Source organism: Miniopterus schreibersii, assembly GCF_964146895.1.
Source record: "Miniopterus schreibersii genome assembly, chromosome: 15".
NCBI classification, from domain to species: domain Eukaryota; kingdom Metazoa; phylum Chordata; class Mammalia; order Chiroptera; family Miniopteridae; genus Miniopterus; species Miniopterus schreibersii.
This window is the reverse complement of record NC_138115.1, coordinates 52,444,464-52,459,171: the sequence shown is the minus strand read 5'-3', so window position 1 is coordinate 52,459,171 and position 14,708 is coordinate 52,444,464. Positions and strand designations below refer to the sequence as shown.

Here is a 14,708-nt window from a genome sequence, read left to right as displayed (position 1 = left end):
TGAGATCTCTTGTTAGGCCTGAGTTTGTCTGTTGATGCTACTAATTCTCCCAAGCTTTTCTGTTTTCCCCATTTCCTCTAAGCCAGGGCTGAGCCAGTCAGGGCTCATGTGCCAAACACAGCTCACCTCGTTTTTCGTAAATACAGTTTTATTGCAACAGAGCCTTTTTTTTTTAACATATTGTCTATTTCCAGCTACAACTTGACAGAGTTGAGTCTTAACAGAGACTATTGCTCACAAAACCCAAATAAAATCATTGCCATCTGCCCCTTTACAGAAAACCTTTGTCCCTGACACATAATAATATCTTTAAATATCTGAAGACCATCCATCAAGACTTGGTCTTTGTGGCTCCAACAACTTGGACCAGGACCAGCGTGTGCAAGTTGGAGGGAGAGAGAGTGTTGAGTTCAACATGCCATGAAGAGTTACGTAGTAGGAGGAAGGCAGAAGCACTTTCTCGAAGGGAGACAGAAGTTCGCGTGTGTCACCTAAAGGAAGGTGACCGTTTCGTGAACTGCGAACCTGGAAACTATCAGCAAGTGACCTCATGACTTCACACCAACCAAGTGTCCCGGGCAAGCCCAGCACACACTTGCTCTGCCTTTACAGGAGAGAACCTTCTGGAATCACTCGGTTAGCTCAGCACTTTACTGAGAAGGAAGGAAAGAGGGGCATGTTTGAGGAGGTCCCGTCACGGGTTCATTTGCAAATCACACAGGTGCCTGAGGTCCCACTGAAACCCCAGGTTGAACAGGTGACGCACAGCCTTCAGGTCCCTTACTCCTCTCCTCTCCGCCTCGGGAGGTCTCGTTTTCACAGCTGTGGCCTCAAATTCAGCAGGACTTAGCCTCTGGGATGGTGGACATTCGTGGGAGGGATTCTTCGGACAGCCCCCTTGAGCCCATATGCCTCCTTCAGCCTGGGCCTGGCAACCCCTTCAAAAGGGGCAAAATGGTCACCTCAGCCAAGGGCATGGGTGTGACTAGTCAGATATTTCCAAACATTTCATTTTAATGAACCTACGTCCTGTTCCTCAAGAAAGTCAACGTAGAGACTTCTCACAAGACGATTTTTGTGATGTCTGTTTTTCAGCAGATAATCCCGCTCTGTGGAAGTTGGTAAAAGTCCCTTCTGTGGTTTAATTTAGCAAAAGCGCAGATTCCAGCAAAGGCAGGTGTTGGCAAAATCTTATGGCGCGAAACTCTGCCAGCACAGCACTCTGCAAATTGTAGTTAAACAAGCGTGGTGTGCGGCTGGTTTCTCTCTCACGGCCCGTAAGAGCTACTTTGCTAAACGCCGCGTTCTTGCTGAATCAGCATCAGAATCAATAATCGTCCAGAGCTTGAAAGGGGGACGGTCATTGCCACGAGGTCAGGCACAGAGCCCAGGGCCTTCACGGGCATTGTCCCTGGTGGGACCCGTGACGAGTGCGCTCCCGGACGCGCCAGGCGGCGGCCCACGCCTGCAGAGCAGGGGCCGTGCCTGCGAGCCTGCTCCCGGGTCCGCCCACTCGCGTCCCTGCGCTCTGCGGCCTCACCGTGGCGCGCAGACCCGGCCGGCCTCCGTCTCCTCTCCTGTGTGAGCAGCCCGAGGTGGACGAGGTGCCTGGGCAGCTCCAGCCGGGCCTCGCTCCTTTTGCCTAATATCCCGTGACTCGCCGGAGCAGCTGGGGACCAGTGACATTCAGAAGTGTGCAGGTGGGGGAGGAGCGACTTGGAAAACGCGCTCCTATCTGAGGGGCCTTTGTTTCCTAAAAAAAAATTAAAAGGCAACAGCTTTTTAAATTCAACATAGAAAATAGGGCCAAAATAGTTAAAATGGAAGATACAGTCAAATAAAAATGTAGCCGGGCCAGATGTAACCCAGTTAAATGAGCCATTCACAGGTGTTCCTAAAACTGCCCATAACCCAGGCGAAGGAAATGGCTTCCTCCCTTTTTTGTGATTTTAATAAACACAGACGGTCTTTCTATTAGTGGACACTCTGTGAACAGCAGTGGACACCGTGCTAACCATCCCTGGTCTTTCTCCACGGCCTGCACCAGGGCTGTAAACGCAGACCAAGCTGCTGTGCCACTGACAACTCTGCCAACGGACACACCCAGACACAAGACAACCCCGAGCCCCCCACGTGGCCACACAAACCTCCTGCACGCTTCATGTTAGAAAAGCGTCGTCCTCAGTAAGAGAACTCATGTGAGAAGCCTTGATGGTACTTTAAAGCAGCTTCCGTGCCCGGCAGGCGCGGCTCAGGGGTTGAGCGTCGACCTATGAACCTGGAGGTCGCGGTTCGATTCCCGGTCGGGGCACAGGCCCGGGTCGCGGGCTGGATCCCCAGTGGGGGGCGTGCGGGAGGCAGGGGTCAATGACTCTAGTGATCAATGTTTCCCTCCCTCTCCCTTCCTCCCTGAAATCGCTTCCTTGCCGCTGCATCTGTCCCCAGGTCCCCATCTACTCTCCGCTTTCAGACTTTTCCTCTGAGCCCTTCACTCTCTCCCTCCTCTAACTGCGGAGAGCCCAAAGGAGGGACGGGAGGGGGACCTCTCATTTCTGAGTTAGCAGGATAGTTCCAGGCTTTGTACTCACACAGTGGAACCAGGGCCGGCGGAAAAAGACTGGACACTGGACGGAAATGCGGGTGGTAAAGCCCGTGGAGCAGTGCAGACAAGGTCAAGGGTGTACCGGTGAGAGATTATCTCTTATACTGGTTATAAACCGTGGACTTGGTTTGTTAGGTCGTGTTACTTGGTCATAATTGTAGTCAATTTTCAGGACATGGGACAGCGGGAAAGTTTCACCTTCACGGTAAGCGCGCCCTTGGCCCCCTGGGCCTCACGTGAAGGTTGTTTCTACACTTGCATCCGATTATCTGCATTGTTTCAGAATATGACAGAAATCCCGGCGCCGGATGGGGTCTTGCATGTACTAATTCGTGATTAATTCAGATTAGCTTGGGCGTGAAAGAGAAAGTACTCTGTGGCCACCAGCTGATTACTCAGAAATGTTTTTCTTACATGGGCATATCAAGCAGGCGAGTATTTTTTAAGCATTTAAAATTTTTCCGCAGTATGTTTCCCAAAACGTAATGTGTTTGCTTTTCCTGGTGACTCAGACTTGACCGCCTTCCTACGTACTTCTCCATGCCCGACTGAAAGAAAACCTATTTCTGAGAGTGGCGTTGGATGCCTGCAGAATCCGCTCCCAGGTGGTGGGCTCTGTGACGCGTTTTCTGTCACCATCACCGGGACCAGGGCCACCTCTCCTGGCTGGTGATGGGACCCACTTCGAAAGAAGAGACAAACTACGGCCCACGGTGGCCGTGGGAGCTGGGGCATCAGCAGGAAAACACTCGCGTGCGTGTTAAAAGCGTCTCTGAGACTCGGCTCCTTGTCTTTGCTCACAGGGGTGATGGGCGAGTATGAGCCCAAAATCGAGGTGCAGTTCCCAGAGACGGTCCCGACGGCCAGGGGAGCCACGGCGCGGCTGGAGTGCTTCGCCCTCGGGAAGTAAGTGCCGTCCCTGTCTGTCCCTCGTGTGCCCCCTCGGGCCGGGAGGCTCGCCTCGCCCCGGGGCAGCCGGAGAGCAAGCCCTTCTCCTTGAAATCTGGCAAACGCGTCCCCTCACCGCAGAGAGGGACCTGGGATGGCCGAGGAGGGTCAGGCCGCCACCCTGACGCGGCCAGAGAGGAGAGAAGGGGCAGTTCTGGACAGTACTGTGTCCCGTTGTTATGACCTGAGTGACAGGAAGACAGGGGCCTCCACCGAGGGCCAGTGAGGCCGACTGTCCGGAGAACTGTGGACTTTATTCTGGTCCGTTTCCCGAGGACGCGTCGGACGTCCCTCGAATTTCTTTCCATCGCCAGCCTCTTCCTTCTGCCTTGATAGAGACGAGTAAGACCCAGTGTCTCTGAGTCCCTGACTTACGGGACTGTCTGAAAAGCATCCCCAGCCTGATCCTTCGGCCTGTGGAGCCCCCTTAGCGCAGCCGACTTGGGGACCAGGTGGCTCCCCCAGAGAGCTTCTGCCCGAGGGCACCAGAGAGTGAGAATCGGATACGATTTTGCCAGTGACCCTGCAGAAAAGATTTGGCATAAATGATTGAAACTATCATCTGAAAGGAGAATGTTTAGGGCATCTGTGCATTTTCATGATTCTTATCGATCTCCACTCCCACCCCACCCACCCGGCCGACCCCTGGCTCCCTCCTGCCCCCGCTCCTCTCGCTCCGCCCGACCCCTGCGTCAGCAGAGTCCAGTCTCCAGTCACGTGAAGTTTGCGTTTTACAACCACCATGGAAGGAGTAGTTCCCTTTCTTAAATTTACGTCCAGGCCTATAGAAGGGCTCTTCCAGTTTCCATAGTTTCCAGTCCTGGAGGTAGAAGCTACAGTAGCATCTCGACTGTGATACATACAGGGCAGTGACGGTTCTGTGTGTCCCGAGAACTCTCGGTAAGTGAATCGTGACACAGTTGCAGGATCGGACTCCGCACAGACGCTGAAATCCAGCGGCAAAACCGCACGTAGGACAGAAAAGGCCCCGGAGTTGCTGCCAAGAGACTAGAAGCAGATTAGCAAACGGTCCAATGCGGTCCCTTTTTTATTTTAAATACGTATGTATTAAGAAAGTCGGTCCGGGGGAAGGTGAGAGCAGGACTGGGTCCTGGGGAGAGGTGGGCGAACCCTGCGAGGCGACGCCTTGGAGCCGTCTGCGCAGAGACAGAGCCGGGCCCACGCTGCGGCGCTGCAGAGGCTGGAATCAGGCTCCGTTCGTGCCCCCTGAACGGCACTGGGACGGAACAAAAGACCCAAATTGGGCTCCCGCAGTGCTCGCGGACATGTTCGGGGGTCCCTGCAGCTGCCGAAACATAGCATCATCACCCAGCTAGGGGCAGAAAGACGTGTCCAAGGAGTCGTTTGAAAAGCGCTTACAAAGTGTGTCTCATGAGATGTCGACGCCGTAGCGGACGGTGGGCAGAGCCCGTCTGGTTGTGAGTTGGCGTCTGTCCCACGAGCCTGCGTTCCTCCGACGGCTCTGCAGTGCAGCCGGCCGATAGCTTTAACGTTTTATTTTTAATTTTTTTTTATTTTTTTATATATCTTTATTGACTGGAGAGAGAGGGCAGCAGAGGGAGAGGGAGAAACACCAATGATGAGAGAGTCATTGGGGATCGAGCCCGCCACCCGGGCCTGTGCCCTGACCGGGAATCGAACCCCGATCTCCTGGATCCTAGGTCGATGCTCCACCGCTGAGCCACGCCCGGCCGGGCAGCTTTAACGTTTTAAATACCACCTCGGGTTCCCGGAGATTAGCCAGCCTTTACCGAGTGCTTCTCTGTGTGTGTTCTTGTGGAAAATAAATAAGTAAATAATTGTGCCCCTGCTAGGAAGCTGGAATCTTAAAAGCTGTGGCGAGCTCCCTGGACCATTGATTTGCAGGCTCAGGGACGCCCTTCTCGTGGTTTAAGACGTGTCCCGACCTTACGGCTCCAGGATGGGAGATGCCTTGGGGGCACACAGGACCCACGAGGGGCTTCTCTCCTTGTCTCGCTATTTTAAGTAAAGTTTCCCCAAACCAGCCTCCTGATGGAACCCTATAAGCTGAGAAGTCTCCAGAGAGGGATCCAGGGGACAGAAAGTGGAAATTGTCAGTTTCTCATCCCCTGAGCCTTGAAACCGACACAGCCCGCTTCTGCCTTGTTTCCATGGTCCGAGTAGTGGAAGAACCGGCCGGGCTCGAGGGGCAGGCGGCCTGGCCCCCTCGTGATGGGAGGAACGTGAGAGAATTTGCAGCCGTCTCCCACCTGTCACACGTGTGCACGGAGATTCTTATTTCCATCTTTATGATTTAGAATAAAACAGATGTGCTAGGAAGAAAACACAACGATCGTATAAAAATCTGTTTTTATTTCCTGAGGATATTGCACGGGAAATAAATTACCTTACATAAGCTTCGAAAGGTTTTTGATTTTAATAAAAACACTAAGACCATAATAATGCCAGAGATGCGGAGACAGATAAAATCATAATAGTGATCGTGGGTGCACGGCGTCGGGGGCGCTGGCCCGGGCAAGCTTCCGTGTTTAGAACCAAGCAGGAAGGGGTGTCAGGGGCAGGCGCCCAAGTGGGAGGCACGCTTCCCTCTCATCTCGCTCCCCGCTTTTCATTCCCGCCAGCCCCGTGCCCACGATTATTTGGAGACGGGCGGACGGGAGGCCGATCGCGAGGAAGGCCAGGAGGCACAAGTCGAACGGAATCCTGGAGATCCCCCACTTCCAGCAGGAGGACGCCGGCTTATACGAGTGTGTGGCCGAAAACTCCCGAGGGAAGAACGTCGCGAGGGGACAGCTGACTTTCTACGGTGAGTCCTGGTGGTGACCCACCGTGTGCGGACCTTCATGCTCTTAAAGCCCTGAGCCGGGGGTTTGCCGTCGGGCCCTGGGGGGCCGGGCAGAGCAGGACTGCCCTTGGCTGGCTGCCGAGCTGGCCTCCCGGCGGCCCTGGGGTGGCCGGAGGGGAGGGCGGTGCCAGGAGGGGGCGCGATGCTGGCGGAGCAGAGGGGACGAAATTAGGTGGGTGTGTGGGGGGCGATGTTCCTGTGAACACACGCGCACAGGAGCTGTCGTCCCTCCTGCCGTCAAGCTGTGAACCGGCACCGGAGACGTGTTACCCTCCCCCTGGTTTGGTTTGGTTTTTTAAGCTCCACGCTTTTCCTCATTTGGCTTTGACTTGGGGCTCCTGTTACTCCTTTGCCACGTCGCCTCCTCGGTGGCGGCTTCGCGAACATTTCCAAAAGCGCAGTGTCCGCCTTCAGTTCCGCTCCGGGCGGAGCGTGGCTGAGCTCTCAGCCCGGAGGCTCCTTACTGTGGCTGCCCCTGCGCCCGTCAGGTCACCGGCACCGACCCGAGTCTCATGAACGCAGACCCTCCAGCCCGTGGGCATCCATCAGGCCCACGCGGAAACCTGTCAGGGTGTCTGCTGAAAATCCAAAAGGGGATTCATCGGGTGGACGTCGAGTTCTGCCCAGCGGGAACCTGCTAGGATCCCACCTGTCCAGGGAGCTGCAAATAAATGCTCTAGATGGGTAATTGCTCGAGAACGGTTTAAATAAACACCACGTCTGCTGCAATGAGAGTCGGTCCGTAGGGCCAGTCGTACCAAACGATTTAAATGTCCTCAGTTCTCACAGTCACCGAGGCCACGAAAGTCTGTTTATTTCACCAGTTCTTCCTCGAAAGCATTCTGGTTTTCACATGTGGCTCAGTGGTCATATAAGGTTTCTCAGAGGCCTGATTGGAAACTGGGTGGAGATTTTGGCCATCAGCTGACCTTCAGGGACCTGTCCCATGGGACCCTCAGCAGTTTGGACTCACCCTCCCTCCCCCCGACAGGCCCGGGTGTCGGGAGAGCAGACATGGTTCTAGAAGGTGCTCACCCGATCTCCGGGCGACGGATGTTTGATCACATCTGGCCCCCTCCTCACCACTCCCCTTCTCCTGCACCAGTAAAACTGACCCCTCAGGCCAGGTGACCGACTTCATAGACTAGAAATTCGCGCTTTCTTAAACGGTGGTCGTTGGTACCGGATTTGATTGGTTGAAAAGCAGAAGACACCTCGGTTCATGGACCAGAACAACGTAAGGAGGAAGCAGGTTTGTTGAGTGAGAGCCAGTCACTGTCTTTTCTAAGCATTTCGGGCACTTTGTTCTCGCCGGCGTCATAATTACTTCTTACATGTCATGAAGGGACAACCTGAAAGGTTCCGGTAAATTTCCAATGTGTTTTTTTCTGTTTTTTTAGTTGAATAGACTTCAGTTCAGTGGCGGCTGCTCCGACATGTTTTCCGAGTTGCTGAGCTGATTGAAGAAACACATTCTGACCCTCGTGATTTTAAGGGAAATGCCCGTTTTCCATGTTAGGCAGGTAGGACTGTCCCGTCGCCGGAGTCGGCGCCGTGGCTCCGGCGGGTCAGCCTCCCTGCTGGGAACGTCCCCCCGGCTGCTGTTCTGAGAAGCCGCCCTCCCCGGCCCAGCCGTGTGCGGGGAGTCTCCTCTCGGGATCTGCTCGAGACGAGAACCGGGTCTGACGTCTCCCCCTCCCACGAAGCCGCCCGCATCCACGCGGAGGAGGCGGGACACTGCCCGCCTGCCTGCTGGGGACGACCCCCTCCTCGCCAGCCCCCCTACGCGAGAAGCTGGTCGATGGGCTGGCGTCCGGGAGGCTGGGCCTGGCATCCAAGCTGATTCTTCTGTTTTTCCTCCACATGCGCATCAGTGGCACAGGAGTCATTGCTTTCTCGTCACGGGGGAGCTGAGTTACGCCGACGTGCCTGGCTCTCGCTTCGTTTCCTGGCGCCGTGTCCCAGCACCCAGCTGCCTAGCCCTCCAGTTGAAAGGCGTTATTAGAACTAAAGCCGCTGCGTATGTCCCGGGGGGCGTTCTCACAACGCTGAGACGTGCTGCGCTCGGGGGGTGGACCCTGGGCTTCCGCTCGGGAACCTGCTTCTCCCCCGGTTCCAAGTCGCTGCGCCCCAGTCACCCGCGCTCCACCTCCACAGCCGGGCGCTGGCCTCGGCTCCGCCTCCGCCCAGGGCAGCCCCCTGCTGGCCCTCAGCCCCTGAGCCCCACCCATTGTCAACGATTCCGCCAGCGGAACAAGAACCCCAGGCTGGGGATGAATATCTGGGGAGCAACTATCTATAGCTGGTAAACTGAGGCCAAGTAATGCCCTTCAGGCTCATAAAATCACCGCCGGCCAGCGCCGTGAGCCACGTTAGCCAGACCTCGGGAGTCGACGCCTCCCTCCGGGGGCGTGTGCGCAGCCGGACGCCGTTCTGGGCGGCTGCGCTCGGTCCCCTTTGCCTTGCTAGCCAGCGTAAACGCTCTCCCAGGTGCCCAGCCTTTCAGATTTTTAGTTTCTAAGTTCTAAGACTCAGGATGGCATTTGTTTCTGTAGAAATTGCTGTTTGGGGAGGACCAGAGAGCCAGCTGGCTGTGGGAATCGTTTGACCACTAATTCAAATGATGCCCGTGGTCAGTAGAAATTGTTATTAGGTGTGAAGCTCGCAGGATTCCAGAGGCTGGAACACAAACGCGAGCATCCCTTTAGGTCCTTCCTGGCAGTTATTGAGCCAGAGATTGAAATGAAGGGATTGTGCATCCATCCCGGAGACGAACAGTGTCACAGGGGTCAACTTCGACACAGCCGTGGGCCTTGTATTTGAAGGTGTAGCTTGAAAGTAAGACCTAAGATGTTTTAGAGGGTGGATCCTTCTGTTTCAAACCTGGACAGAGCACAAATCGCCAAAACCAGTGGTTCTTTTTTTTTTTTTTTTTTGTAGAGAGAGAGGAACATCCAGTGGCTGCCTCCTGCACACCCCTGCTGGGTGGGGATTGAGCCCAAAACCCGGGCATGTGCTCTGACCAGGAGATTGAACCCATGACCTCTGGGTGCACATGAAGATGCTCAACCACTGAGCCACGCCTGCCGGGCAGGTGGTTCTGTTTTAATATGTGGGGATGCTGAATTCTGTTCAATATGTGGGGTCTACATACATGACCCAAGAAGGCGTTTAGACATAACCGTCTTTCTGAGATAACAGGGCTGAGCCACCAGCCCAGGCCTTCCTCGGAGATGTGATTCAGGCCTGCGGTCCTAGAATGCAGTCCGGATATTAAGTCATAGACGCCGTGAACCCATGTGCACCGTGAAAAAGGGAAACTGTTTTTTACCATATGCTCAAATGGGCCGTTTGTTGTCTAAGGACTTTGAACTGAATGACCAGAGAGACGTGGAGAGAGAGGAAAAATTTCCACCAGGCACAGACCTTTATTCTGTGGAGCACAGAACGCTCCCCGCTGAGATGACTCGCCCCTTCCCGCCTCGCCCGTCCGCAGCGCAGCTCCCGTCAGAGGGTTTGCAGGTGTGCTCAGCTCTTTGAAAAACGTGAAATGGCTTCTCCATGGAAGACGGGGGAGGCATTTACCCAGGCACCTGGAGCCCCTGCCGTTAGGGGACTTGTCACGTGTTCTTCCAGTTTTGTTTGTTACTAAGGAAGATACAGAGCTTGGCCTCGACACCAGCAGTTTCCTCGTGAGTTAAGTTGTGGATAATGCGGAGCCTCAGTGAATGGAGATCCTGAGGCCGAGGCAGGGAGAGGGGTGCTGGGGACACCGAGTGGCATCTTCTAATTAGTGGCATCTGACTCGTGGGTTTATGTTGGTCGGCGACACCCTGCAGAATCACCGCGTGAGAAGGTTACAGCCCGAACGACAGAAATGTAATTTCCCTCAGCACGGAATGTGGGCCGGAGGTCTTCTGCCTAAGCGTGTCCGCCGTTACAGTTACGACGGCGTGGACTGCGCCTCAGGCCGAGGCGTGGTGCTCGTGAGGCTTTCCGTGGAGCGTGGAGTGAACGCTTCTCGCCTCCTTGAAGAGCGGGGAAGGAAAATGCACCTGGGTGGGGGCCTGAGGCCTGCGGCAGCCTCGGGGAGGTGGGGGGCGGGGGGGCTCTGCTTCCTGGGGCGACTGCGGGCAGGACTCGCTTTGCTACAAAGGTCCTGGTAGAAGTCAGGACTTGTTCAGAGACTTGGGATTCTAGGACCACATTCTTATGGATAACATCCTGTCGTATGAAATAGGTCGGTAATAAAAAGTGATGATAGTCTTGTAGGAGAAAGGAATCACAGAAATTACCTATACGATGTGTGGGAGTGAATTGTATTATGTGGAGACAGGCTAATTGTATTAGAGACAAGAATGCAGTGGCTTAAATAAGTTTATTTCTCTCTTATGTATCTTTCCAAAAATAGGCAGGTGAGTCTGGGGCCGCTTTGCTCCCCAAGGTCGTTCAGGGTCGCAGGCTGGCAGGTCTGCATTTGCATCCTACCTCGAGAGCGCCCGTCTCCGAGCCCAGGGCTCTGTCAGCTGCCTCCTCTGTCCCGTCAGCGGGAAGGGCAGTGAGGGTCCAGGACGCGTATCTTTAAATGAACAGCCTGGAAGCTGCTCTCAGGACCTGAGCGTGGTCGCATGGTTGCCTCTAGCTGCAGAGCAGCCTGGGAAGTGCAGTGTGCAGCTGGAAGCCGTGAGCCCAGGTGGACGTGGCGGGCAGTGCGGGATCGCCCCACACAGGGAAGAGGGAGGGCCAGCTGCTCGCGGCAGAGGGACCGTGAATTTTGCCGTATGGCCAATGCTGGTTGTGTTCCGACTGCCTTTGGTGTTTAGAAGACGGGCCCCGTGAGCAGCAAAAGCAGCGTTCAGAGGTGGACGCGGGCTGGGGTGTCTTCCAAAAGCACTCGCCAAACTCCCCCCCGGCCTTGTAGTTCGAATGACATCCGGAAAGCGGATTTTATTAGAAACCTGCTTTTGCGCCTTGATTGCCCGCGATCAAAGTAGATTGAACAGACGCTGAACATACGTCTTGTCTTTGCTTTCGGAACGGGCTATAGCTCAACCCAGCTGGATTCAAAAAATAAGCGATATCCACGTGGCCATTGAAGAAAGTGTCTTCTGGGAGTGCAAAGCCAGCGGGAGGCCCAGGCCCACGTACAGGTGGCTGAGAAATGGGGAGCCGCTGCTCACTCAGGTAAGCGGGGGGCGGGGACCGCGTCTCAGCGCTGACTGTCCTGCTAAGGTCTCCCTGTTGCTGTGGAAACAGGAAAGTGACGAGTCATTTCCAAAACAGTGTGTGACTGGATGCCGTTAATAGTGAAAAACCTGACAAAGGGAACCTGTGAACCAGCCTCACCCGGGAGGATCAGGGAAGCCGACGAGCGGAGGGTCACGGAGTGTGCAGCGGCCACGGCGGCCTGCAGGGGGTGCCCTGGAGCAGGACAGGCCTCCAGGTGACCAGGCCCAGAAATGTCCCCCAGGTGGAGCCCACCCTGGGGAAGAGTCGGGGTGGAGCCAGGAGAAGACGGAAGGGGCCTGAGGATGAGGCCATGGTGTCCTGTTCAGTTTTCCTTATTGCCGTTTCCTGCTGGACTCAAATGTCCACTGAAACCTGATGTTTCCCTCAGGCCCCAAGTCAGAGCCAGGCTTCGTGCGTAGCCCCCTGGGGAGGAGCCTGCCCCGCCTACGGGCAGGGATGCCGCTGGGCATAGCAGCAGCGGGAGCGAGGTGCCCGCCCACACCCAGCGCCTGCACCCCTCCTGCCGCTGGACCGGCTGCCCCTGGGCCCAGGGTCCTCTCAGCTCTAAAAGCCACACTGTGTCCCCGGAGCAGGTGCCCAGGTGACTGCGGGTTCCGCCCTTTACTTCACGTGAGGGAACCCGGGGCCTGGACTTGATCAAAGCCTGATCCGCGTCTGCCCAGCCCCGTGTCAACCCTGCAGCACACACGAAACGGCGCGTCTCAATACATTTTACTTCTTTTTTTAGAAAAAACATGTTTTTATTGGTTTTTGAGGGAGAGGGAGAGAGAGAGAAACATCAATGAGAGTCATGTATCGGCCGCCTGCTGGGGACGGAGCCCACAACCCGGGCATGTGCCCTGACCGGGATGGAACCAGCAGCCTCTGGGTGCTCACGGGCGATGCTCAACCGCTGAGCCACACCGGCCCGGCCATGCATTTTACTTCTTAAATGGCCGGTCTCCCCGGAGGAGGAGATCCTCTCTGGCACTTAGGAAAACTGATGACTCAAGTCCCTTGTCATCAGGCTGACTGACGGGAGGGGTCCATTGTTCCAGACACGCCCTGTCCTCCTGGGGGGCTGCCCGCATGCAGGCCTCAGCCGTAGAGGGCGGGACAGTGAACTAACCCTGCTCTGCTTTTAGTGAACTTAACCCACAGCCAGCATTTCTCTGCTTCCTCCAGGAAGATCAGGCTGGCTCACCTTCGCAGCCCTGCCTGCTCATAATTTAAGTGTTTTAAATGCTGTAAACAATACATTAGGTTGTATTTCCCCCCAGCCCCACTCCGGCCCCCAGGCAGCGCAAAGCCTTAGAGCAAAAAAGCATCTGAAATGTTAAGTTTATCTGCTGGGCACAGATATTAATCTGAATGCTCTCACTATTAAATCAATGAGCACCGAGAGAGGCCTACGATTTAAATTCCATTTTCCGGTTGATGTACGGTTGTTCCATCAGCCTCTGACCTGCCACACGTTCTGCTGACAGATAAATAGATCACGTTATGAAAATTGCTTGTCTGATGGCTGTTTTCTTCCCATTAAGGCCCTTTGATGTAGCGCGTAGCCAGACGGCCTGCAGGTCCCGCGGCAGAAGGTCACCATTCTGTCTTCCTCTTTCCTTTCTCAGGACAGAGTCCACGTCGAGCAGGGCACACTCAACATCACCGCGGTGAGCCTCTTGGACGCGGGCATGTACCAGTGCGTGGCCGAGAACAGGCACGGCGTCATCCTCTCCAGCGCGGAGCTAAGCGTGATAGGTGGGTCTTTAGGCTGCAGATATCCCATTTCCCCTCGAAAAACAATCACATGAAGGCACTCCCGGTAACTGAAGGGCGGTTAGGTGCCCAGCGAATCCCTAGGGTCCCTCTCATGAATGAGGGGAAGACATCGGTCTGTTGAAAATACCCATAAATCAGTGCTGGTGAACTTGGGGAGCTGTAATGAGACTGGATGTCAGTCACTGTTCCCTGTAGATCAGTCACAGCGTGACCCTTGGGGGTTAAATAACAGGTTGGGTGTCACCTGTGCTGGAATCATGGCGCAGCTGAGTTGAACAAAGAAACAAAATGAAAACAAGATGCTTCGTTACAAGGAAGAGAGCCCAGCGCTGGTTCCAGCTGCTGGTCCCGTGTCGGGGTCCTCCAGTGGCGGGGCGACCCCTCCCGCAGTCGGCAGCACCCCCCAGCCGTGGGTAAGAGGGCGAGGGAGGGAGCCGAGATTTAGGAGGCCCTCCCCCGTCTCGCCGGGTGTTCTGTGTGGCGTGCGCCTCCTGTGGACGCATCTCTATGTGATGTAGAAACTGGTCAGTAATTGACCAGGGGCTGGGCGACGGGCTCGCCGGGTGGGAGGAGGCCCCGGAGAGACTGGCACCTTGAGGCCAGAGCACAGCACGTAGAAGCGCCCTGGGCGCGGCCTCCTGGTACAGCAGGTGCTTGGCTCCCCCTCCAGGCCGCTGCTCCCCGACCCCCCTCCTGTCCTAACCTGGGGCGGGCGGGGCGCTCGTGTGCGGCGCACTCCCGGGCACCCCGGGGCTGCCCAGCTCCCTGGTGACACCTCCTCCCACCCCTCGCGCCCAGTCACGCAGGTGTATTGGATTGGAGCGTGGAGTCCTAGAATCCTGCGGAAAATCAAGTCTTCTATAAAAATGTAATAAAGTGAAGTTAGGGGTTTTATTGGTTGAAAATAACTTCTCAAATGCACTGTTTCTGTTCATGTTCAGTATTTGTTGCGTCCACTTAGGTAGAGGGTGGCACGGGTGACGGGACTGCTGATTGAATTGCAGTGCAAGCTTGAAATCCGCTAAGTGCCCCACACAGGATGCTTACGCCAAGTATGTAATCCTGGGTAGAGACAGGAGCCCTGCGGTCCCCAGGCAGGGGCAGGGACGCGGGTACCTGTCAGTCCCTGGGCTGCCCCCAGCTAGTGGTGGCCGTGTCCCTCGGGGTGGGGTGATGGTGGATGGAACCGAGTCAAACCCCCCAGTCAAGTCCCAGGGGAGGGGCAGCTGGAGGCGGTGAGCCCAAGGCTCACAGCAGCTGGGGCCAGAGAAGAACGTGTGTGGGGGACACCAGCGTTCCCCC

The 14,708-nt window shown here is 55.7% G+C and overlaps 1 protein-coding gene across 2 annotated transcripts in view; it reads left to right on the top strand.

Moving 5' to 3' along the window:
- CNTN4 (contactin 4) overlaps positions 1-14,708 on the top strand; it is a 375,259-nt gene that overhangs the window by 295,553 nt on the left and 64,998 nt on the right. For both annotated transcript variants that reach the window (XM_081159480.1, XM_081159479.1), the window contains exons 8-11: positions 3,406-3,508; positions 6,175-6,359; positions 11,446-11,582; positions 13,256-13,385. In XM_081159480.1, the coding sequence (XP_081015606.1) occupies positions 3,406-3,508; positions 6,175-6,359; positions 11,446-11,582; positions 13,256-13,385 (555 nt within the window). The remainder of the gene's footprint in view (positions 1-3,405; positions 3,509-6,174; positions 6,360-11,445; positions 11,583-13,255; positions 13,386-14,708) is intronic.